Source organism: Teleopsis dalmanni, chromosome 1 (genome assembly GCF_002237135.1).
Source record: "Teleopsis dalmanni isolate 2A chromosome 1, ASM223713v2, whole genome shotgun sequence".
Taxonomy (NCBI): Eukaryota; Metazoa; Arthropoda; class Insecta; order Diptera; family Diopsidae; genus Teleopsis; species Teleopsis dalmanni.
Window position 1 is genome coordinate 90999439 of NC_051846.1, and position 26442 is coordinate 91025880.

Below are 26442 nucleotides of genomic sequence, written 5' to 3' on the forward strand. Positions count from 1 at the left end.
TTGCAGCTGAAGTAATCAAATCTTCGTTTTATGTTGATGACTTATTGCATGGTGCAGATTCTCTTTCTGAGTTACATCAAACAAGATACGAATTGGAAGAGCTTCTAAAACAGGGAGGTTTCGAATTAGCTAAATGGCACTCAAATTATCAAGCTTTTAGAGATGACACTACTGTCAAAGAACTCAATATAGGTTCGGATGTTATTACCAGCACATTGGGACTGAAATGGGATCAAGATAATGATGTATTTATTCCTTCATTTAATGTTAAACCAAACTCTATCAGTCGCATCACAAAAAGAACTATTTTATCAATTGCGTCGTCACTATTCGACCCATTAGGACTATTAGCTCCAATAACCATATCAACTAAAATATTATTGCAAGAGCTATGGCTGCTTAATTGGATTGGGACGAATCCATTCCTCAAAATTTACATTCAGCATGGGAAAGGCTTTGTCACGATTTGTCATCATTGAACACCATTATCATTCCAAGGTACTGTTAAAAACCAAAAGCAAAACAATTCAGCTCCATGGGTTCTGCGATGCATCGATTCGCGCATATGGTTGCAGCATTTACATTCGCGTCACAGATGATTCCAACCTCATAGAGGTTCAACTATTCGTAGCCAAATCTAGAGTAGCTCCCCTAAAAAAACAATCGCTTCCAAAATTAGAACTTTGTGGAGCACTGCTACTTGCAAGACTTTACAACAAAATTAAATCGCTCTTCGAAAAGTTTGATACGGACGTCTATCTATGGTCTGATTCCCAAATCGTATTACATTGGCTCAAAATGCATTCGGCCACACTGTCTGCCTTCGTAGGCAATAGAGTTTCTGAGATTCAAGACCTCACCGCAGGTTCACATTGGAGATATGTCCACACAAATTGTAATCCAGCAGACATTGTGTCAAGAGGCAGCACTGTTAAGGATCTCACTAATTCTATTTGGTTTAAAGGACCTTCGTTTCTTCGTCAAGAGATGTATAAGTGGCCTGCAAACAAGAACGACAACTTGGATTTTGAAGAAGTCAATAAGGAAAAACGAAAAGCAGCATTCAAGGTAACTGTATCAACCAATTATGTCATAGATATTATTGATAAGTATAGCTCACATACAACGGCTGTTCGTGTACTGGCTTGGTTGTTTCGTTGGTATCATCATTATAAGAAGAAGTTCAACCGCAATGTCCTTACTCATGAAAAATTAGACCACGCCTTCCGATGCATCATTTCAAATATACAAGCTCAGTACTTTGCTGAAGATATTTATTTATTGAATCGAGGATCTATAACAAAAGGTTCATTAAAATACCTCAACCCATTTATTGAAGATACCGGTGGGTATAAGCTGATAAAGGTTGGTGGACGATTAGAATTGGCTGATCTTGCAAAAGAACGTAAACATCCTATCCTGCTGCCTAGCAAATCTGAATTCGTCATACGTTATGTTCGTTACTTGCATCGTAAGAATTATCATGCTGGACCTAAGGCACTAGTGGCACTCATTCGTTTAGAGTTTTGGATTATAAACGCCAGAGAGGTTGCTCGAAGAGTAGTCAGACAATGTGTTCACTGCGTGCATTATAAGCCAAAACTATTGCAACAGATGATGGGCAATTTACCGGTAGAACGTCTCACACCGTCACGGCCGTTTGCTCGCTGTGGTATAGATTTTTGTGGACCATTCAACACGTATTTACGTATAAGAGGGAAGCCTCCATACAAAACTTATATCGCCATTTTTATTTGTATGGCAACAAAAGCATGTATGGCAACATCGAAGTTGTATCAAGTTTGTCAACAGACGCGTTCATTGCAGCATTAAAAAGAATGATTGGCAGGAGAGGCTTACCAAGTGATATATTTTGCGATAACGCAACCAATTTTGTTGGGGCTTCGAATCAATTGACAGAACTAAAGTCATTCTTGTTTAATAAAATAACCCAATCGTCTATCATTCAGTACTGCGCGTCTGAATTCATTAATTTTCACTTTATTCCTCCCAGGGCACCTCATTTTGGCGGTCTTTGGGAGGCTGCAGTTAAATCTGCAAAAGGGCACTTATATAGAAGTTTGATGACTACTAAGTTAACATTTGAGGAGCTGTCAACAGTAACAACCGAGATAGAAGCTATTCTCAACTCTCGACCATTGACACCACTTTCGCCGGATCCTAGCGACTACGAAGCATTGACTCCTGCCCATTTTTTGATTGGGTGCTCTCTAAAGGCGTTACCGGAGCGGACGGAATTTGCTAAAACTAACATGCTCGACAAGTGGTCCCTCATCATCGGTTTGAAACAATCATTTTGGAAGCGGTGGTCTCATGAATACATAAATGAGCTACAGATGCGCACAAAATGGACCTGTGAAATACCAAATATCATGCCCAATGCAATGGTGTTAATTCATGAAGACAATGTGCCTCCACTACATTGGCAACTCGGAAGAGTTCTGAAGGTCATACCAGGCAAGGACGAGCATGTCAGAGTAGTTGACGTACGTACCTCAAAGGGCATCATTCGCAGACCTATCCACAAACTAGCCATTTTACCTATTGAAAGTCGTTTCAAGGAGGCCGGGATGTTGGGTAACAATACAAAATAACATAAAATATATAATGTTCATAAATAACGAAAGTTTTTGTATTATTGGCAACCCTGTTGCACAATGTAAGTTATTACAATAAAAACGATCAGTCTTGATCAAACTCGAATTAAAAAACAACGTGTTTTTTTGTCGTCTCTTTTTCGGTTTTAGTTTTACTAAGAAAAATTCTTCTTGGTACAGCATCGTTGTGGGACATACTTGTAAAACAAATTTAGAACGTATAAAAAATTCTACCACTGGTGTAAATTTTTCAAATAAAGCATTTGCCAAATGTACTGTTTGTGTAAAAGGAAAAAAACTTTTAAAAGCACTGGAACTCGTGCTACTGAATGTTTACAGCTGATTCATACTGACGTTTGTGGTCCGTTGCCAACGCAATCATTTGGAGGTGCGCGTTTTATTCTAACTTTTGTCATCAGACTTCAGTAGGAAGGTGTTTGTGTATCCAATAAAGAAAAAGAGCGATGTTTTCAACAATTTTATAAATTTTAAAAATCTTGTGGAAAATCAGCAGAATGGTAAAATAAAAACATTACGATCTGATAATGGTAAAGAATACTGCAATCACCAATTTAATTCTTTTTTTTGCTAATCGTGGAATCGTACATCAATGTACAGCCCCATATACACCTGAGCAGAATGGCGTTGCAGAACGTATAAATCGTTCATTGCCGGAAAAAGCTCGATGTCTGTTGATAGACAAAAATCTGCAAAAACAATTTTGGGCTGAAGCCGTAAGTACTGCAGCATTTTTAATGAATAGAATTCCCTGTAGAAACAGCAATATAACGCCAGAAGAAATTTGGTCGAAACGAAAACCAGATTTGAGCCATATTAGGTTATTTGGTTGTAAAACCTTAGTTTACATTCCCAAGGAACATAGAGGGAAACTCGATGCGAAAGCCACTGAATGTATTTTAATCGGTTACTGTGAAAATTCTAAAGCTTATAGACTCTATGATTTAAACAACAAAAAAGTTATTATAAGCCCACAATTAACGTTCATTGAAAATAATAATAAACATAAAAATATGAATTGTAATTTCATTGATTGCTCTCTTACTCCAGAAAGGCGCTTAAGGTCAATGGTACAAATGAATTCTGAATGTTATTCTTCAGACAATACTGATAGTGAAGACAACGATGATGATATCCAATTTAATGAAACTGTGAAACCACCATATTCTCCAGAAACACTAGAAACTAATGTTGAATTAGACAATACAACTGAATTTCATTTTGATGAAGCAAATAATAAACATACTGGATTCAGTGAGGGTGGTACTGATGCTATTGAGAATCCACTATACAATTTATTTGTCGGTGACCTTGAAGTGCAAAGAAGTTAAATATCTGTTCTTAATGCTGCACCCGATAACTTCGATTTAATGACTAAGGCGGAACATATTGGTCTCTTGGCTGCAATAGCTGATAAATCTGAGCCTTGTAGTGTTAATGAAGTTTTAAATGGAGCCGATAGCAAGAAGTGGACTGAAGCTATGGATACAGAAGTGACGGCGCTTAAATAAAATGAAACTTGGGTGTTAACAGACTTGCCACCTGGGCGAAAAGCAATTGATAGCAAATGGGTTTTTAAAATTAAAAGGAACGCAACTATTGAAGTTGAGCGTTACTAAGCACGACTTGTAATAAAAGGATATTCTCAAGTAGCAGGAATTGATTATGTTGAGACGTACTCACCAGTAGTACGATATGCATCCATACGCTTGCTCTTGGCGATGGCAGCTAAATATGACTTATCAATTCACCAAATGGATGCAGTTACAGCATCCATGGATGCAAGGTGAGCTAGAGGAGGAGATCTTCATGCGTCAACCTGAGTACATCAATGATGGAACAAACAAGGTATGTCTTTTACGAAAAAGTTTGTATGGATTGCAACAAGCAAGCAGAGTATGGAACATCAAATTAAATAATGTTTTAACGAAGCAGTTAGGTGTCAAAAGATCAACAGTTGATCAATGCATCTATTTTCGACATTCAGATCTGAATACAATAATACTTGCTGTTTATGTAGATGGCATTCTGATTTTTGGTAGCAATTGTACAATGATATCTAAACTAAAGAAAAATTTGTCAACACACTTCAAGATGAAGGATATAGGTCTTGCTAACTCAGTACTTGGTATGAATATAGTAAAAAATAAAGATGGTTCAATTTCTATTGACCAAACAAACTACATAATTAGTATATTAGACAGATTTAATATGTCTGATTGTAATCTGATTAGCACTCCTATGGATCCGAACCAGAAGCTAAATAAAGAAATGTGTCCAAAGAATGAAGATGAAAAGCAGGAAATGAATTCAATCCCTTATCAAGAAGCGATAGGTTGCATTATGTATGCGGCACAAATAAGCAGACCTGACATAAGCTATGCTGTCAGTTCCTGGTCAGCTCTGAAAAGAGTTTTGAGGTATCTAAAGGGCACTGACGTACAAAAGAAAATATGAGGATGAGTTAGTTGGGTACTGTGATGCTGACTGGGCAAGTGATCACGACGATCGACGCTCCACGACTGGCTATGTTTTTAAATTGCAGGGTGGTGCAATTTCATGGGCAACACGCAAACAACCAACCATAGCTCTATCATCTACAGAGGCCGAATTCATGTGGATGGTTGCTGCTATACAAGAAGCTATATGGCTCAAACGTTTTGAAACCGAAATATTTTTGCAGTCTGAAACATCGTTGACTTTGTTTTGTGACAACCAGGGAGCTATACAACTTGCAAAAAATAGCAATTATCATCCAAGAACGAAACATATTGACGTCAAGCACTACTTTATTCGCGAAAAATTGGCAACTGGAATGATAAATCTGAATTACTTATCAACAAACGATATGGTTGCAGATATATTGACGAAAGCCGTAAACCAAGTAAAATTGAGTAAATTCATTGCAGAATATGGATTAAATGAATTAGTTTAATATGGATATATATATCATTAAAGCTCTAGTGTGGGTGTTATAATAAATATAGTAATAATGTAGTAATAATTATAATACTAATAATGTATAGCTTTAATTTTATACATATATGGCAACCCTTAAATATTATGTCATTTAATATAAATGAATTTCCTTCTTATTTAACTTACAACCGACCCGAAAAGACGTGTTTTTTTTATCTGCACACATCAAGACGTTTGCTTTTGAGTAACGTGATGTTAAGCGTACACGGCAGGTAATCACGTAAAACACTGGAACTTTATACATGTTAGTTGGTTGTAGCACTAAAAACATATATAACGCCGATGAGACTGGCTTTTTGTTTAGAGCTTCACCAAGTAAAACCTTTGCGTTTAAAAATGAAGTATGACACAAAGGCAAACAATCAAACGAAAGGCTTACAGTCCATTTTTGTGTAAATATGACCGGAGATAAAGAAAAGCCCCTTGTGATTGGGAAAGTTGCTCGTCCCAGAGCGTTTTCATCAGTTGAAATTAAAAAGTTACCAAAAAATTGGCACTGAAATAAGAAAGCATGGATGACACTCAAATTGATGACACAGCGGCTAATGGAATTTGATCGAAAAGTATAGTTCCACAAGAGAAAAATACTATTGTTTCTAGAAATCGGAACATCACACCCTTGTGATCAACAATTAAAAAATATTGAAATATTTTTCTACCTATGAACACATCACTTTGTCAGCCTTTAGACCAAGCCAACTTCTTGGTCAAAGTTTTGAAATAAATTATCAAAGCCTTTTAGTTACACATATATTGTCAAACATTGAGTCTATTTCAACAAATAAATTAATAAATATTTTGGAGGCAGTATATTTTGTAAAATCAACCTGGGAGAAGGTACAACCAGAAGCTATACAAAATTATGTCCAAAAATAATGCAAATAATTGGTACAGAAGTGACAAAACTAAAGCTAAAGTATTTTGTATTTACCTTTAAAATGTCTTTCAACCGTTCAACTTTTATAGCAAAAAGTATCCACTTATTATTTTATTAATATTATAACTTATTTGCTTATTGCACATTATAAATAAAAACTACAAAAAAAATGGCATTAGAGTATGTGGTATGATTCAAGTCATTTGACATTTATGCTACTTTACTAGGAAATTTTTGTGAAGATGATTCATTAGCACCGACACTCGAACAAAATATTTTGTAATATTTAAATAAATAAAGTAGATAAAATAAACCAACTACAACAACCACTACATTGGTGACGAAGCCGATATTGAATGGCTACACAAGACCAAAAAATGACCGAAGATACTACCAACGAAAACGCAACAATCACTGTAATAAACCTGCCAATGCCAGCATTAATAAGGAACAACATTGATCTTTGGTTTATACAGTTGAACTACTGGTTCCAAGTCAACCACATGAAGGGCGGAACTCAAAAGTTTCACAGCTTGAGGATAAAAAGCCATCTCATCTATTAAACGAATTACAACGCATTAATGAAAACAAACAAGACGAATAATTACTGAGAGGGTTATGGTTATAACGTCTTCCTGTGGTGTTGCCACAAACTCAAAACACATGAATCATTTCTGTGGCGAATGTGAATGCATATAAGAAGTGTATGCGAAAAACTTTTATACGCATTTATATTTAGTTTTTATGTGTGTACTCTGATATTCTTTTATATATTTTTTAATATTCTTTATTTTTTTCTGCGTTGTATGCAACGACTAAAGGCATACTGCTTAAATGTATGCTCTTAAAAAAACCCTCTACACGAAAACACCACAGACAATAATAAAAAATAGCAATGGAAAAATAAAATCAAACTGATATCAAAAGTTGGAAATTATTTAAAGAATGGCGAACTAACATAGTTGTAAAAAATATACTAAGTAGACTAACTAGTCTAGAAAAAATTCTAAGCGAATGCACAGAAAATAAAATTAGCCGTCAAACAATACAATTAAACAACTTTATGATTTTGTAAATATCTGTAGAAGGCCCTAGATGCCATCTAGTAAATATCAATAAGTAACTGGTTCTCTGCGTGACCACATATAACGTAATGACTTTGAAAATGTTATATATTTCAATATTTTGAAATTATTTATGAAATAATAATTATTTTTGGATTATACATTTTTGCCTATATTCCATAATTCTATATTGTATAAGTTTATTGTAATTAATTTGTGAATTTGGCGTGAAATCCACAAATTACTCCGTCGTAAAATATTATTTTGTTTTTTGTTTGGATTTTAAATTCGTAATCGTTTTAAATTTACTTCCATCTTTTCAAAATATTTAATAAAGTATGATTTTATAAATTCTATAAGATAGAAGTTAATGTTATATTGTACTCATTTGAATATGAATATAGTTATCGAACCAAATTTCTTAACGAAATTAGTTTTAAGAATTTAAACATGTTTAAAATACATTTTAATTTATAAAATTACAAATTAACATTAGATAACTTTATAATAGCAGAAGTAAAAATCTAATAAGAATTTTATCATTTAAATTTAAATATTGAAATATTTTTCTAAATCAGCAAAATAAAATAGTAAGTGTATTTTATAAAATTTAAAATATATATCACAAAATCATTAATTTACGAGTCCCGAAAAGCGTTGATGATAACCAAATTTTATGCCACAAATAAGTTAATTGCTCTTAATATATTAAGAATAATTTCTATAAATATTACTAATATAAATATGTAAAATTAATATCTTATTTTTATGATTATTTAATAAATTTCCAAAAAAAACTCTTTATACATTTTTAACTATAATACTTTTATCTAATTATTTCATGCATTATATAGGAAATATCGTTTACCTTATATGGCGAGTAATTGCGGAATTATGTAGTACAATGGAATTATGTTTTAAAATAGATGAAAAATACATGTTGAATTAAAGCATTTAAATTTGTATCAGAACATTTCAAAAGTGGTTTAGATATTAAATGATGTTTATTCTTTTCGAAATAATTGCATAATTAAATCCTGGTATGGTCCTGTCACATCATTTTAACTTGAATTACTGGTTCTCTTTACATTTGCTTAGTAATAAAGCTTTAATTGATAAACATAAAATTGATTGAAGTTATTCCGACCATACTTGATATCTGTACTGTTGATCAAAAAGATATCTGGTATTTATAAATTTGAGTTGTTTCATTAAATACTGTTAAAATCTGGAAAAAAAACATTTTATTTTTAAATTGAGAGGTTTATTTACATGATCCATAGACTGACCACTTTGTCATTTGTACCCTTTTAGATTTCAATGCCTTACTTTTTGTATTAAGGCAGATATACACAAATGTATTAAAAGGAATCTTCACAATTAAAAATTAAGGCTGCAATGTCAAAGGAGTAATTGTATGAGTACAATATCCAAAGTATAGACTTGTAGTAGCTCGTTATTTATCTAAAATAAAACTGTTGTTAAAATCATATATACATGTAATTAATACATCTTACTGTGAGCAGCGACAAATAATTAAATATTTCCAAAGGAATATTTATTCCAAACATTTGTTAAAATCATATATACATATAATTAATACATCTTACTGTGAGCAGCGACAAATAATTAAATATTTCCAAAAGTATATTTAAATCGGAAACAATTTTGTTTCTAATAGAGGTGACAAACGTTTTACAATAATTTATATTTGCGGCTTTAATGAATTCATTAACAAAACATTACGGAGTATCTATGTTCACCTACAAAAATCGTTTTGTTACATTTTCATGCAGAATGTTTGGAACACAATTTACACAATATTTCAATCATGTGCACTGGATATTATCATTCACTTCGGACACCAAACGCGAACTGTAATTATTAATAGTACTTTATCCATCAACAATTCCTTCTAGAAATTTAAATCCTTAGAAGTTAAACTTAATACCGCAACTGGTGGTGATAGAATGTTCAGATTATTTGACACTTCACGTTAACCATTCTCAATGCATATACCAAAGAATACCTTACAAGAACGACATCTCCATTGTGAACTAAAACTTTTTTTATCGAACTACAACAATTTATCACTTAGATTTTGAAGATATTAGTGGCTATTATGAAACTTCTACCGATAGATGATAGACATTTATCTACTGAGCCGATTGGTAAGTAAATTTCGTATTACGAAACTTAATAGACAAACATGTGCACTATTGTGAATGATATCAGGGTTTTAGAGCGTGCAGCTTTACTCGAACTTATTTTGTTAGTTTGTTTGTATTGTATTTGCTAAGAAACATTAAAATTAAATTCAAATTCTTTTTAAAATAAATAAAAATATATTTTATTAACACGAAATAATTACTTAATATTACATTACATTAACAAACTAAAGTAATATATTAAAATTAAGCTGTAATAGTCTAAAAATAAATATATTTTTATATTAATTTTAATATTTTTGTAATTTGTAGTTATATTTACATTATATGTATATTAAATTAAATTATTTATCTTTATATCTTTTGTCGGTATTTTCGATAGCCAATTTTAATTTTTCTTGTATTACAGTAAGTTTTTGGTCACAATACTCTAGCCTCCCTTCACTAAAATGTTTTCAATATTTTCTAGGCGCCTAAACTATTAAGTTATTAAGCTCTATCGCAATTTTTTCCCACGGTGGTCTGGAATGTGGCTTGTTGCAAATGCCTTTCGCAATGTCTGGATATTTCTCCATATTTACAACAAGTTTTACTACCTGCTTTTTATTTATTTAATTTTATTTTTATTAATTTTGCTCTACAATAAAATTTATTAATTTTATTATTTCTTAATTTTATATAAATACATTATTCGTTGAAAAATATATCTAAGAAATTTGAAAAATGATTGTATGTTGAAAATATTTGAATAAATACACATAAATAAATAACAAAACAAAATAATGCTACAGTCGTTATACTCAATATACATATAACACATTACACTTGAAACCAGATATATTAAATGATATACTGTATTATATTAAATCTAAAAAAATTATTAATAACTATTAAATTAGTAATATTAAAATTACATTAAATTTATATATTTAATTGACTGTATAAAGCATTTTAACAGCATTTATTTTATACGATCAACAAACTTCTACTGCTCAAATGCAGTAGAAAAATTTATCTACCCCTGATAGAAAAACTTCTATCGGTTTCTATTATAATACCAAAATTTGATTTTTTCTACCAGCAGTAGAAATTTTTGTATTGTCTATCACCGATCGACAATCCGTAATAGGCACTATTAAGCGGGTACTACGTCGAAATACGAAATTGTAGAGAAGTCTCATGAGTAATAGCACCATTTGCAGAAATGACAGGCAGACGAATGAAATTCAAAATATTTTTATACCTCAAGTTAAAAAAATACGTAAACATTTTTAAAATATTTGAAAATGCTGCTTTTTATTTATGATATACGAACTTTTTAAGTACAAACATACATTAAAAAAAATATATACGTGGAAGAAAGTAATATTCTTTTACTCAGTAAGTTATTTTAAATAGTAGGAAACACACATATAAAAAATATTTTAATTAAAAGTATGTGCGTGTCCGCGGCTGTTAACATCTTAGTGAAAGCTTTGTATTGATGTAGGTATGTTAAAATGAATGAAATGTAATAGTAAACGACGTCACACAAAGTCAACATTCCAGAATGATGTGTTATATCCGCTTTAGTGAAAAGTGCACTAATTATATTATTTTAAGAACGGATTAATTTGAAAATATTGAAAATGATGATCATAAGAAGGAATGTGGTTTTATTAATCTCAAGTGATTTAAATATAAAATTTGGTTCTATACAATTATTAAAAATTTACCGCGTAAATGCTTTAAAAAAGAATCTGAAACGTAAAGCAGTAGTGTATTTTACCATTATGAAATAAAAAGAATCAAAAAATAATTTATAAATGAGAAAAATATGGTATTAAGGGATACAAATATTTAGTAGTTTTTTTTTTAATTTCCGCACAACATTGCCAAAATAAGCTAAATTTTGCATTTAGTAATATAATTTTATTAAATAATAATAATAAATAAATCGCATTATTCACCACATACGTTTTGTGCTCTCATCCTCACTCGTTAACACACTTTTAAGAACTAAATTTAAAAATGAGGTAGTAGCTTCAATCCTTGTTATTAATTTCGCATTAAAACTATATTTAGTGATTTTATTTCAAAATTATTTTAGAAATAATGTTGAAGAAACACATCTCATTAATTAATAATGAAGTTACGCATCTAAAGCATGATATAGACGATGTTACATATGCGGAAACCAAGTATTCGTACTGCCAATTTGCACTGTGCATATTCAAGTATGTATACCAAATTTCGGTCGGTGTATACCGAAGTCTGCAGACTTCTCGTTATATAAGAATTTTGGTAAGCGGCGGACGAGTGAAGATTGCGGAAAAAAATTATTAAACAGTAACAAAGAGTGAACATTTTTTTCGCTTTTACGGTCATGTTTTTTTCAAATACTATATATTCTTTTTTCTCCGGCTCCTCAAGATATGTTGCTATTATCATAAGTTCAATTGCTTTACTTTTCATTATGGTTTTGCAAACCGAAATTACTCCGCCAGCTAACATAAATGAATTAAACTGTGGTATAGTAAAATGAATTAATATAAACAATCTATAAAAAACCATGTTACATCCTAAAATATATGAAATATTTATATAATAATTAAAATAACATGTTGCTTTTACCATCAACTCAATTTCTTCAGTTTCGATTATTGTTTTACACAGTGTACTTTCTCCTCTGTTGCTATGAATGTTGTAGAAAATAATCAAAATAAAGTAAGCAAACCTTCAAAGTGTATAGCAAAGCGTAAAGATGGAATGCATATTTGGTATTCAGACATGTAGCATTTTCTATATCACGCATATATATCATATATATAAATGTTTGCGTTTATGTACATTGTTACATGAACGCACTTAGCGATATATTTAAGTAAATTTATGGATCTTTATGGACTCTTTGGGAAGTAACTTAATTAAATATCATTTAAATACATAATTGTGTTTGCAAATGAATTTATATTAACGGTAAATCTATATATTTAGAATTTTCTGCTTCGAAAATTGTTGTTTTTGCATTTTGCAATTGTGTTTAATTTTTTTTTTAAATAGTAACTGTTAATTTTTTATGCTTGAATTTTATTGTTGTTTTTTGGTTAAAATAAATCAGAAAACACAAATCAATTTAAATAAAAACTAAAAAAGTTATGCGAACTTTAAGAAAAAGTTTTTTGGTGAACGCAGAGTTTTTCTGCTATGTGTGTATAAGCTCTTTTAACTGCATAATTTAGATCATTATAATCTGATTTATGGCTTCTTAACTCCTTAATATAACTGATTATATGTTTATATAAATTACTGTGAACGTTCTATACCGATTATATCGCAATACAAGTAGTTGAAATTTTTTGCCGCTGTGTAAAATTGCCATTCTAGTGAGTTATTCTTTGGTTATTTTGTGTTGTATTGTGAATGTGCAAATGGGAAATGTCAGAACACAAATCAAATAAGAATATTTTGCGCAATTTGTACTTAGTATGATTTTAATTTGATTTGTCGTATTACATGTGTGAACTGTAAAAAAATAAAATTAAAGTCAATCAAAAAAGTTTAATAACATGTGCAATGTTAATTTCACATTGTTAAACTTGTGCGGTTCTTCCGAAATCCCGTTACGACAATGAAGCGGTAACCCGCCATTTCAAACGGTAAAATTTGTAACTGAAATGCTAAACATGTTTTGTCGTGCAAAACTACGCAGAGTTAATAAAAAATGCATTGAATTTGCATTTTGAAAAAGATTTGTTTTATAAAAAACGCATGGCTGTGTGAGGATCCATTTTAATTTTGCAGAGATTTGAATGCATTGTTTTTATTCTCGATTGTTAATACAAGTAAATTTTAAAATTATTTATTAATTTTACTATATATTTAAATAATTTTGATATTTCATTATTTATTGTTTTTAGATTTCAGTTTTCTGTGACAGAAGTAACCTGTAGTTGGAACGTAAAGATAAACTACTCTTTGGAATGCTATTATGCTTTAGAAAGGCATATATGATATGAGAATGATATGAGTATTGTATTGTATTAGGATAATCATTTTGGATTGACTGGTATAATGTGACATGAGATTTATTGTGTTATTGATAAGTAAATAAGCTAACCAAGCTTAGTAAATAAAAATCAGTTTCATATTTGAAAAGCGAAACTTGACGTTGTGGCAGTTAGTAACTTATCAGCACTTGAAGGTGCTAATGATCAGATTCGGGAACATAAAGTAAGGTTAAGCACATAAGAAATATAACATTCAACATCAATAAAAACACGTGTGGTATATGCAAGTACCAACAAATCCTAAGGGAGACGACCACACTTAAATGAATTTGAAAAATAAAGTCCCACTATTCTATGTTCAGATGTGACTGGTATTCTTAGCAATAATGTTCATTAGATGTTATAATTCACATCTGTTTAATGAGGTTCCTTCTGGGATTGTGTTAGCAAATAAAAATTGAACTTAACCAACCAATCACTTGCCTTATTTTACTCTAACTATAACCAAAGCACACCATGCGTTTCATCTGAGCGGTGTTTTGTATGCCATGATTGGTTCACTTTTGTAAAGTATCATTTTAATTGAGGTGAAACTGATGCACATGTCAATGAAAGTTATTGTTAATAGAATGCAGATGAAGAATAATTTGAGAAGGGCTTATCATCAACAGTTTTTCATTCATGGTAAGATGTATTATTTTAATAATTAAATGCCAATCTTTATACTTTTTTTGTTTAAGAATGTGATGTAGTATGGAATGAGGAGATTTATTAATCATGTTGTAAAAGCCGCTTCAACCAAATATTTATAAATTGTACTTAAATACATACAACACAAATCCGATTTAAGCCAACCAAATGTTTCTGCAAATAAAAATGATAAAGTGATCAGTTATAACAAATCAGAGATAAACTTTCAATTTGAATTGAAAACTAACAAATAAAATTCTTCTAATATGAAATGATATATTAGAAATTATTGCAATGAAACGAATTTAACTTGAATTTGGAATGGAGTGAAGTAAGAAATCAATAGCATCTAATAACACCTATCAGTATCATGGCAACAACTTTAATCAAATTTGTGTTCATCAGTTAAAACTTCATTACTTCATGTAGTAGGAATACACACATAATTGGCATAATTGGAATGTGTATTGTAATATAATGCAATATTTAAGCATAATATTCGCAAAGTCTTTAGAAATTCAGTTGTAGCCAAATACTATCACTGTGTTGTTATTCATAACCCGATGGGGTAAAATGTTGGCGGAAAAATTGATCGCGTCATCAAAGCAACAAGACCAAATTTAATTCTTGAAGTAAAATCGTCATTTTAGAAGGTATATATAATTATTTAAAGTATGTTTAACATATACAATTTATTTTTCAAGTTTAAAAGATTGCAAATGCCCATAGATGCCAGTAGTTGTCTCTTCCATGGACTATATTTTTACTGCCTGTATTTGATTTGAAATGAAATCATCAGATAATATGTGCTGAGTTCAGAGTAGTATCAGATAGGATAAGCGTTATTTTCATCCGGCTTTCATACAACAGTCATTGCATCTAGTTTCTTTGCGGTTAGAAATTTGTCCATACATAAGAGAGAGAAGCAATTGTGCTTTTATTAATATACAAAAAGTAAAATGTGAGATGTACGTTGGGTAAATCATCTTATGCTCGTTTTTCAATTGTTAATATGTCATCAGTTAGACTTTGTAGACTCTGATACACTTGTCAAAAGTAATTAGTATTAAGGAATATCGTATGACTCACAACATCTATGTTGAGATTGCAATTTTAATTATTCATTGTGAAGAAATTACCTCCAAATTTCATAATTTTATTCAAATTTTATTAATGTAACTGTGGTGTATTTCTGCCTTAATACAAATATATTACTAACAAATGAAAGTAACAACTACCAGTAACTGTAATAACTACTTCATAACAAATGACAATGTAGTTAGCGTTTAGAACTAAAAATTACTGAAATAACTTCTGGATTTAAAAATAAAATATTTCTTTTCAGATTTTAACAGTTTCCAGAAATAGCTCACTATTTATAAATGCCAGATATCATTTTGATGAACAATATAGATATCAAGGAATAACTTGGTAGGAATAACTTCAGTCAAATTTATGTTCATCAATTAAAGCTTTAGTGTTAAGCACAGTAGTGAGAAGCAGTAATTCACCTATGATAGTGATGAGACCTTTATAGGATTGAGTTACATTTGTCAGGAATCAAATAAGTTCGAAAGGAAAAAACACCATTGCCTGTGTGAAGCTTCTTTAAAATGATCTGATATCAATTAAAATGCTTAACTCAACATGTCTTTTCCATCTATTTAAAAACATCAGACATTATTCAGCACAATTTTACAACAACTGCAAGTTATGAGGTAAACAATACATTCTAAATATTGAACTATATATTATTATATAAAATAATTAGATATGTAAATGAAAGTTAAAGATTGAAAAAGAACTAATCAGATAAAATTCAAATATTAATTTTACATTTAAAATAATTTTTTCGTATTTTTTATTGAAACAACTTTTATTATATTATGAGAAACTCATTTTGTGGCATATAATTTGGTTATAATTAAACTAATATTAATTTAGTATTTTTTATTTTTTCCAAAAATTTGTAAATAAATGGTTTTCTGATACATGTTTTTAGTATTTTCTGGAATCCAATAATATACTTAGTTTATTGAATTAGAATTATTAAATTCATTCTGTTGGTTTATTTTCACTGATCTTATTATTAAATTTAATCAAATGTGAATATGATTTAACAAAACATATTATTAATAATAATATGATATTTTGAATGTTTTTAAATTCTAAAAAACTAGTCATTTTAAATGGTTTGCTTTGACGGTTATCTTCAGATTTAAATAAGTACAATATAATATTAAGATGCATCCGATACAATATATGAATTCATAATTTATTAAATATTTTGAAGAGATGGAAGTAAATTTCAATCTCTTCAATCGATTGATAATAGATTATTAATTACAAAATCCAAACAAAAAGCAAAATAAGAGTTTACGACGGAGTAATTCCAAATTCACAGATTAATTACAATAAACATACAATATAGAATTATGGAATATGGGAAAAAATGTATAATCCAAAAATAATTATTAATTCATAAATAATTTCAAGATATTGAAATATATAATATTTTCAAAGTCGTTACACTATATATATAAAGTTTATGTAAGTTTATACCAGTTAATATTTAATAGATAATATACGTTAACAAAGGTGTAACTACAGTAAAATTTACAGGACCTCGTACGCTTTCAGCGGCAACCGATCATTTTCCTCCTTCTACTTCACTTTTACTACTGCCATCAACTACTGCCATGTTATTCCATTCCACTCTTTTACACTCGGCCGTCCTGATCATCAGATGACAATTCATCTCCACTTATACTACTGTAATGCCACGGCTTCATGTTATCAATACTGGTCATTGTTTGGTTTGGCCCCTCAAATCTTGCCGCTTTCTCGACATTATATCTACCATTTCTTTTAACTCGAACGACTTTGTATGGTCCCAAATATTCACTTGCCAATTTCTTGCCCGTTACATATTTTGTTCTTTTTATAGCGACCAGATCATTTATTTGATATTCAGTGATCTCGTACAATGCTTGTCAAAGTTTGCTTTATAGGCTTCTTGAGCTTTTTGTTTTTGCTTCCTCACTTCCCCTCGAATATGTTGGAGGTCTGCTTCGAACAATTGCACGTAATCCTCTTTGATTAATTGTAGTACGTCACTATCCATCTGCAGTTTCATTTTGACACCGAACATAAGTTCGAATAGGGATCGCTTCGTTGAACTGTGAACGCTCGCGTTGATATCCCGTTGTAGTTTGTTAACATACCTGTACCACTTCGACGGATCGTCTGTCGATACCTTTGACAACACTGACAAAATAACGCGGTTTTGGTTTCATCGCAAAAGTTAGTAAACGCTTGCGAAGCCAACGCTATACCTCTGTCACTTATAATACGTTTGAGGTAATCAAATATATCTGCCCATGTTGTCAACTTATTTACAACTTCATCTGCCGATGTCGTTTTCGTTAGGTACAACCACAGGAACTTTGTGAAACCGTCCATCACAGAAAAAATATATTTGTACTTTTTAGACGTTACATCCATTGGCCCAATGTGATCCACATGTAGAGTATTTAGCGGTCTATCGCCCTTTTCAATGTAATGTAATTCACCTTCTTTTTTGCTCAGCTTCTTATTGTGCATGATGCTTTTTATGCAATTATTGTTCAACGCGGCAACGTTATACTTCAGGTGTGGAATAAAGTACGTCTGCTGAATTGCGTGTATAGTTTTCTGCATTGCGAAATGACCAACTTCATGCGCTTCCATTACTTTTGACATCACTAACAAATCATTGCCATTTACACATTTCTAAACTAATTCGCCTTTCATTTTATAATCTTTGTACGCTGCTGTCTTTAGTACCTCCGTTATTGCTGCTATTTTTTCGTCTTACTTTTGCGCTTTTTTAAAACATGCTGTTATCTCGCAATTAATTATCAAAACTTCATAATGATATCTGCTTAAAGAATCTGCATGCTTCATTGCACTACCGCTTCTATGCACCACCTCGAAAACGTAATTATGCATGTAAAAAATCCACAGCGTAACTTCACGAGGAACATCTTTTTTTGCCACTGTTTGTTTGAACGCCGCGCAGTCAGTCACTAATATAAATTTTACGCCGAGCAAATAATGACGAAATTTACGCATCTATAACTATGCTGCTTTTCTTCCGCTGTCGACATCTTTTTGCTCCAAAAATGAATGGGATGTAATTGATCCTTCACTTGTTGTATAAGCACTGCACCAAACCCGTATTGTGATGCATTTGTGTGTAGCTCAGTTTTTGCGTCGCGGCTCTATAGCTGCAGTACCGGTTTTTTTACCAAAAGTGTTTTAAAGTTCTGTACAGCTTCTACTTGTCTTGGTCCCATCGTAAGTTCCATATTTTTTTTTTTGAGTAGTTCTGTCAAAGGTCTCGCAATTTCAGCATATCCCCTAATGAACTTGCGAAAATAGCCAGTCAATCCCAGAAACGACTGCACTGCCTTTAAATCTTTAGGTACGGGAAACTTTTGTATTGCTCTCGTTTTTTCATAGCCTGGTTTTACAGTACCATTCTCTACTGTATGACTTAAAAAGTTAATGGACTGTTTCATAAACGAACATTTTTGCCACTTAATTTTGAGTCCATATTTAGCTGCTACTTCTAAAACCTTTTTTAACTTTGTAATACCCTCTTTCGGCGTATTGCTATAGATTACTATGTCATCGATGTATAGTTCCATCATATTTTCGTTCATCAGCTCCTGGAAAATATACGTTATAAATCTTACGAATGCTGCTGGCGAGTTACAAAAACCAAACGGTGCACGATTAAATTCGGAAACGCCACTCTTAGTGACAAATGCTGTATACTTTAACCGGCACATGGGAAAACCCATTCTCCAGGTTCGTGACTGTTTTTGTTATACTCGATGGCATTTCTAACTGAACTGGAAATGCCATCGAGTTTAACTTACGATAGTCGATGCAGACGCGACACGAACCATCCTTCTTCTTACCCAGCACCACACAGCTTGCTTATTCTGACGTTGACCTACGAACAATTTTTTTCTTTAGCTATTCTTGTACTTGTTCTTCTACTGCTGCTTGATGACACATTTGGTAATCTACTCGGAGATTGACGAAACGGAACTGGTTTGTCTGTTATTATTTCCAGCTGTATTGGTTATTCTAGTTCTTTTTGCCTTCCATTAAATGAAATTATCATATCTTCAATACGTCTCTTACTTTGTTGGGGTATTATACCAAAATCTTTCTCTTGTTCAGTTACTTGATACATATGCAAAAATTGTTCATCATCAATTACTCGTACAAGCTTATTACTATTCTCAACATAAATGTATTCGAACTTACCGATAAAATTGTTACCAATTGTCATTACATTTTTATTTCAATACAACATTTACAGTAAAATTGTTATTAAATTATTACTTCACTATAATATTTACAGTACGAACTGACTACGACGACGCTTGCGAAATCACTCACTCCTCAAAACATAACAACGTTGTTACAACACATTGTTAAGAATGAACAATTAATGAATAGGGTGACAGCTCGGCCCTTCCTGACTGCAAGTCGCCTCGAATTGCGTTTCTTCTTCCAACTCTGAGTCATCTTCAAAATTGTCAATGTCAGGATATAGAGTACACCAAGGCTTCAGCTTATCGCTGGTATATATTGATGAATACCTTCGAGTTTTGATTTTACGGTCATCCATGTCCTCAACCAAATAGCGGTCATTCCCAATAACTTTCGCTACCACATACGGTCCACGGTATTTCGGTTCTAACTTTTTCGACTCGCCAGTAGCTGATGGAACGTTTTCAACTACTACCAGATCACCTTCTTCATACCGTTTTGGCTTTTTATGGCTACTGTCAAAACGTTGCTTCCATTTGGAACGTGCAGCTTCTATTCGTTGGACTGCTTCATGTCGGCGGGCAATCATATCTACTGGAGTATCATCTTGTAAAGCCTCGTGTAAATGATTGGCTGTTATATCTCGCAATTTAAAATCGAATATGAGATCGTTTGGAGCAAAATTAGTAGTTGAGTTAATTTGAGTGTTAAGCATCCACTGTAGTGATCGGAGTTCTTTGTCCCAATTTTTGTCATCGGATTTGGCTGTCCTTAAGAAAGATAGAATGGATTGATTTAACCTTTCCACCTGTCCATTAGCTCTCGGAGTACGAACGGCTGTCTTAACGTGTTTAATTTCATTCAGCTTACAGTAGTCAAAAAAAACTTTAGACGTAAATGACGTTCCTCTATCGGTGATAATTTTCGCTGGCAAGCCGAAGATACTGCTAAGTTCATTTAATGCGTTGATTATGGGCTGTGTTTTCGTGTTACGCACAGCTTTAATGATCACGTATTTGGTGAATCTGTCCACTAACACTAAAATATGCGTATTTCCTTTTTTGCTTCTTATAAATGGACCAAGATGATCGGCATGTAAAAATACGGAACGGCATTAATGGCTCCAATTCGTCAATATGTAATTCACCTTCACTTCGTCCACCTGGTTTTCGATTAAAACAGCATTCGACACAATTAGCAATATAGCCTTTAACAAACGTTCGCATTCTAGGAAACCAATAAGTCTTCTTAATACGGTTAATAGTTTTGTCGACTGAAAAATGACCTGCTTTATCGTGGCAAGAGTTTACTATTTTCCAACGTACTCCCTTCGGTACGACCCATAGTTCTTGATGGTTTAGTTTTCGATATAATCGGGAATTTTTGACTATGTAATCATTTTCGATTTGCTTCCTCTGACTGGACTCGAGTTTACGTTGAAGTATAGCAATGATCGTTTTCAATTTCGGATCTTGAATCTGCATAGCGGCTAACCAATCGTCTGTTGAAATTTCTATACGTAAAATTCTGTCGGCAACAGTTTCAGGTTCTCGGGCAGTTTCAGACGGATTCCTACTAAGGGCATCCACGTGGGACATACGTATCCCAGCGCGATGAACAGTCTCGAAATCAAAATCTTGTAGTTTCAGCCACCATCTGGAAACTCGTGCAATTAACGGAGTGGACGTTTTTAGCATTGTTATAGCTGAGCAGTCGGTTACCACTCTAAAATGCTTTCCCACTAAATAAAATCGAAAACGCTCCAGTGACTCAACGATAGCTAACACCTCTAGTTCGTAACTATGGTATTTTTCTTCCGAACTGTTACAATGGCGACTGTAGTAACATACAGGCTGTAAAATGTTGTCGTCAGATCGTTGAAATAATATACCAGCTAGACCAATAGCGCTGGCATCAGTGTGTACTTCATGCTCTTTCCGCTGATCATAAATCGCAAGAGTTGGTTCGGAGCATAACTGTTCTTTTAGTTTACAAAATACTTCTTCTTGTGATATGTCCCTTATGAATTCAACATTATCCTTTTTCAGCAACGTTGTGAGCGGTTTCGAAATAAGCGAATAGTTTTTCACAAACTTACGAAAAAAACCTGTGAGACCAAGAAATCGGCGCACCTCCGTAACGTTTTTCGGTCGTTCAAAATTTTTAATTGCAAATATGTTTCTTTTGCCTGGACATATTCCATTTTCATTTATTCGGTGGCCAAGGAAATTAATTTCTTTTGATAGAAAACTACATTTCGTTAGTTTCAGCTTTAGCCCCTCGTCACGTAGAATAATCAAAAATTTTTGTAACCGCTGTAAACCTTCTGATATTGTTTTGCTTGGTATAACAACATCATCTAAATATGTAATAATTTGACCTGCTGGCATTTTGCTATCCACTGAATTCATTACTGACTGAAAAACGGCTGGCGCGTTTACCAAACCAAATGGCATGTAGTTATACTCGAAGTGGCCATCGTAAGTCATGAACGCAGTGTACTGCTTACTGCCTTCTTCTACGGCGATTTGATGATAACCAGACATGAGATCGAGCATGGTAAAATATCGGTTACCAGCTAACGAAGAAAACAGCTCTTCCATGATCGGCATAGGAAAAGGTTCCTTGACTGTGATTTTATTCAGCTCCCGGTAGTCCACACATAGGCGATCTTCTCCATTCTTTTTTTTCACCAGAACTATTGGTGACGCAAAGGATGACTCACTTCGACGAATAATGTTGTTTGAAAGAAGTTCGTTTATAATATCTTTTACACATTCACGTTTTGCAAAAGGGAGTCGATATGGTCGTCTACTAACTGGCACGTCTGACTTTAGGCGAATTGTTAATTTCTTTTTGGTATATTTACCCAGCTCTGACATTTTGGAAGCAAAACAGTCAGCGTAGCTTACCAACAACTTATTTAACTCATCTTTGGAATTTTCATTTATATTGGGATCAACGCTCAAATTGGTTAGTTCAATTTTCTCTATTCTACTGGAACCATCTTCTATAACAAATCGTACCCCTGGTTGGCACAGCACGTCGTTACCCACCAAAATTGGCTCATTCATGAATTCGTCCTCGATAATCAATAGAGATACCGAAAATTCTATTGCGTCTATCCGTAAAGTTACATTTAACTGTGTTGTACATTCATAACCGCCGCCAAACATCCCTTGCAATGCACGTCCTGTATACGGTATTTCACCACGAAACATTGTAGCATAACTTTTTCTAATTAAGGACACTGAACTGCCTGGATCTATAAATGCTGTTAAGAACACACCATTTAGTTGTACTTCTTTAATGATTCCAGATAACGGAGAAATTTTATTCTTGTTAATTTTCTTTACCGGCTCTTTTCCAAATCTACAATTTGCTTCGGTGTGACCTACTTTCTGGCAGTTTTTACATCGTGAGCGTTTTTGTGGTTGTTTGCAATTTATAGAAACGTGTCCTTCCTCGTTGCAGTTATAACATCTTATCCGTGCATTTTCGCCTTTTGTATTTGACGTTGGAGGTTTAAAAATCGGTTGCCTAGCAATATTTTTATCCACTCTCTGTTGAACTCGCAGTGGCGCATTTGCTAAATGCCTTCGTATTGCAACTAGAAGATCATTTGATGTCACATACAAATTGCTGGCCAGCGACTGCTGCATTCCATAATCGTTTAGTCCTTTGAGAATATATTGATTAATTAAATTCTCTTGCATAAAACCTCTACGACCTATTGCCAACACTCGATAGTAAAATTCTTCGTGACTTTCATTCGTCATTCTGGAACAATTCATTAACTTCATGTGTACGTCAGCATCGGTGTCCGTAGATGGAAAATCAAACACTATCTGACTACAAAATTCCATCCAATTAGAAAAAACACATGGTAAACTATCGTTCCACATCTTTGCTGGTCCTTTCAATTTCCATTGTACACTGTACAACAACAAACGATCATCCCATTGGTATGCGCTTTTTAACATATTTATGCGGTTTACAAATTGCTGCGCTGTTAAGCCTTCTTTATCGAGTGGGTTAAACTCCGGTAGAATTTCAATTATATCGCGAACATTATGTTGATACAAATATTGTTGCGGTGGAAATGAAGCGTTTGAATATGCCAATTTGGGCATTAGAGTTGCTGACGAAACGTGCGTATTTGAATAATTGTTATCTATATTTCGTTGATGCGTAGATATTGAATTTGTTGTTACAAGCTGCGGCGCAAATGAACATGTCGGCGTTCGTGAATTTGCGATTGACATCGTTGCATTTTGTGAAATTGACGAACAAATTGGTATTGAACTATTTGCAAAATACACAAACGGTGGAGTCGTTACCATTGGTGTATGCGTGTATGCATTATTAGTAATCGGCAGAGCAGTGCTCGTTACGGCATCACCCGAAGGTTGTCGGCTGCACATGTTAGTCGGAACATGCACAGAACCTTCCGGAATTGGTGATGATGAGCAATCCTGAGTCATACAGCTGTCGCACCCATAAAATACACCATTCGAACTATCCAATGTCGCCGTTTGATTTTCAGTACTGAGTTCCGCGTTTACGATCCTTTTTATTAGCTCTGTCTTACTACCGACGGTCGACAAGGCTAGTTTTCGGCACTTTTCTCTAAGCGTGTCAATGTTTATGTCGCGAAAGTTCGGCATTTTTAATTTTGGATTTTATTATCCCACTTCTGAAAAATTGTCATTACATTTTTATTTCAATACAACATTTACAGTAAAATTGTTATTAAATTATTACTTCACTATAATATTTACAGTACGAACTGGCTACGACGACGCTTGCGAAATCACTCACTCCTCAAAACATAACAACGTTGTTACAACACATTGTTAAGAATGAACAATTAATGAATAGGGTGACACAATCAAAATATCGTGTTTCATTACACCATCTGCAACCACGACGAAATTTTGCTCGACTTCTAAGTTATCAATTTTAACAATCGCCTTGAAACTGCACTTGGTTTTTATTCGTGTATTTCCAAGCCCATAGAACGTGATCGTCATTTTTTCGACTGCTATTTTCTGAAAACTTTTTAACACGTGTTCTTGAACGATGCACACATCTGATCCTATATCGATAAACCCAAAAAATTCTTTTTTTAATTTAATTCTTTATTGCTTTATTGTACAATTTTTTCGCAATATGTGGGGTGCTTTTGTTACACTTAAAGCATTTCGTATCCTGTTTACATTCTGCTTTTCTGTGCTCATTAGACCCGCAGTTAAAATAATGTTCTCTTTTCATTTTCATATTCAACTTCTCTACATGATCTTCTCTTTCTTGTTTGTTCACTCTATTGTATACTTCGTATATGTCACGTAATTGTATTGTTTTTGCGCTGTGTAACGAATATTTAATGTCACTTTTGATTTTTAGTCCATCGACTATGTACCGAATAACGGATATTTCATCTGTTTCCCATTGCTGCAATTCTTGTCATATGAAGTACATACTCGTGAAATGTTTCGCATTCTTTTTTCTTTCTTCCAGCGAGCATTTTGTACAGTTCGGCTCCGTTGAGCTCTCGATAAAATTCGCTAAACAAAGCACTCTTCAAATCATTGTAATTACTCACAGTGACTGTTTCTAAATATAATTGAGCCGTTTTACACATATTTTTCTTGCGAGTAAGTGAACGACTTCACTTAAATTCTGAGTGTCAACCGCATTATCTTTATTGTCTTTTATATCCGTATTCATTTCGCTTTCTGCTGCTTCTTCCTGTGCTAGGTGAAATTTCTCCTCACTTTCCGAATCGCCAAAGTTTTTCTTATTTATGTTTATCTCTATAGATTCACGCATTACTAATTTCGATTTGTATCGTTTCATTACCTTACTTTTGTCTTTACCTTACCTGATCGGTATTGGATCGGTATTGGTACTAGATGAATGTTGATCGGTGCATTAAGACGTCGATAGTTTTCCACCAAGTTTAATGGAATGGTAAACTCACTGTGCGATGGTACAAATATCTCTTGTTCCAGCATGTATTCAAATTCACGTTTGGAAATTCTCTGTTTTGAGCTTCTGCGGATTAAGTCGTCTTGGGGGTGAATAAACTGGATGTTCTGTTTTGATAACGTGATGCTGGACAGCGGTTTGATTCCCCTTAGTTTTGTTGTAGGATACTGGAATCATCATCTTTTTGAATTCTTTTAGCAGCTTTATGAACTTGTGATCAATTTTCATCCAGTTGTGTTGTCGATGAGACATTTGCGTTTGACATTTACTATGAGCCCATAGTGTTTGAGAAGAGCTGTACCCAGTAATGGTTTATCGATTTCTGCAACCACATACTCCCAAGTGAATGTCCTGCATAGGCCCAAGGTTAGTTTCAGTAACTTATTACCGAAAGTACCAATAGTTGAACCATTTTCTGCGTAAAGAGACTTTGATGAAACTGTAATTTTGTGTTTACTAATGAATGAAAATGGTAAAATAGAAAAAGCGTCAGTTAAAAGCATCAGTTATAAAATGTCAGCAGAATTTGTGTGATTCAGATACCTCGTCAACCACCGGTGACGAAGTGATTTTTAGTTTTCCGCTGTTGTGAATTTACATGGTGGTTCACACTTCCGTGCGTCAGCACCCAACTAAAAATGATAACATGTTTGATACCTCACAACTCGATTTGCATATCTGGATGAGGTTCAATTACTACTCGTAGGTGTAGGTGCT

General features: G+C 32.9%; 1 protein-coding gene and 2 long non-coding RNA genes across 3 annotated transcripts; 2 read left to right on the forward strand and 1 right to left on the reverse strand.

Moving 5' to 3' along the window:
• Window positions 1–798: 798 nt before the first annotated feature.
• On the forward strand, window positions 799–2615 carry LOC119687186. The gene is made up of 2 exons (XM_038101438.1): window positions 799–1700; window positions 2015–2615. Exons 1-2 carry the CDS (start codon window positions 799–801, stop codon window positions 2613–2615), a joined length of 1503 nt encoding a protein of 500 aa, XP_037957366.1.
• A 5790-nt stretch (window positions 2616–8405) lies between these two features.
• On the reverse strand, window positions 8406–9507 carry LOC119672750. The gene is made up of 3 exons (XR_005251949.1): window positions 9167–9507; window positions 8846–9020; window positions 8406–8784 (listed from the first exon to the last, which is right to left on the reverse strand). It is a non-coding gene; the product is annotated as an uncharacterized LOC119672750 (long non-coding RNA).
• A 3717-nt stretch (window positions 9508–13224) lies between these two features.
• On the forward strand, window positions 13225–16131 carry LOC119673252. The gene is made up of 4 exons (XR_005252029.1): window positions 13225–13548; window positions 13624–14397; window positions 14454–15056; window positions 15749–16131. It is a non-coding gene; the product is annotated as an uncharacterized LOC119673252 (long non-coding RNA).
• The last annotated feature ends 10311 nt before the right edge of the window (window positions 16132–26442 follow it).

What these genes read in the sequence shown, in the direction of transcription:
- LOC119687186 (XM_038101438.1), top strand. Translation starts at nt 799, where the DNA reads ATGCATTCGGCCACACTGTCTGCCTTCGTAGGCAATAGAGTTTCTGAG. An exon ending in TTTTGTGGACCATTCAACAC is followed by an intron (nt 1,701 to 2,014) that starts GTATTTACGTAT and finishes TATTCCTCCCAG; the next exon opens with GGCACCTCATTTTGGCGGTC.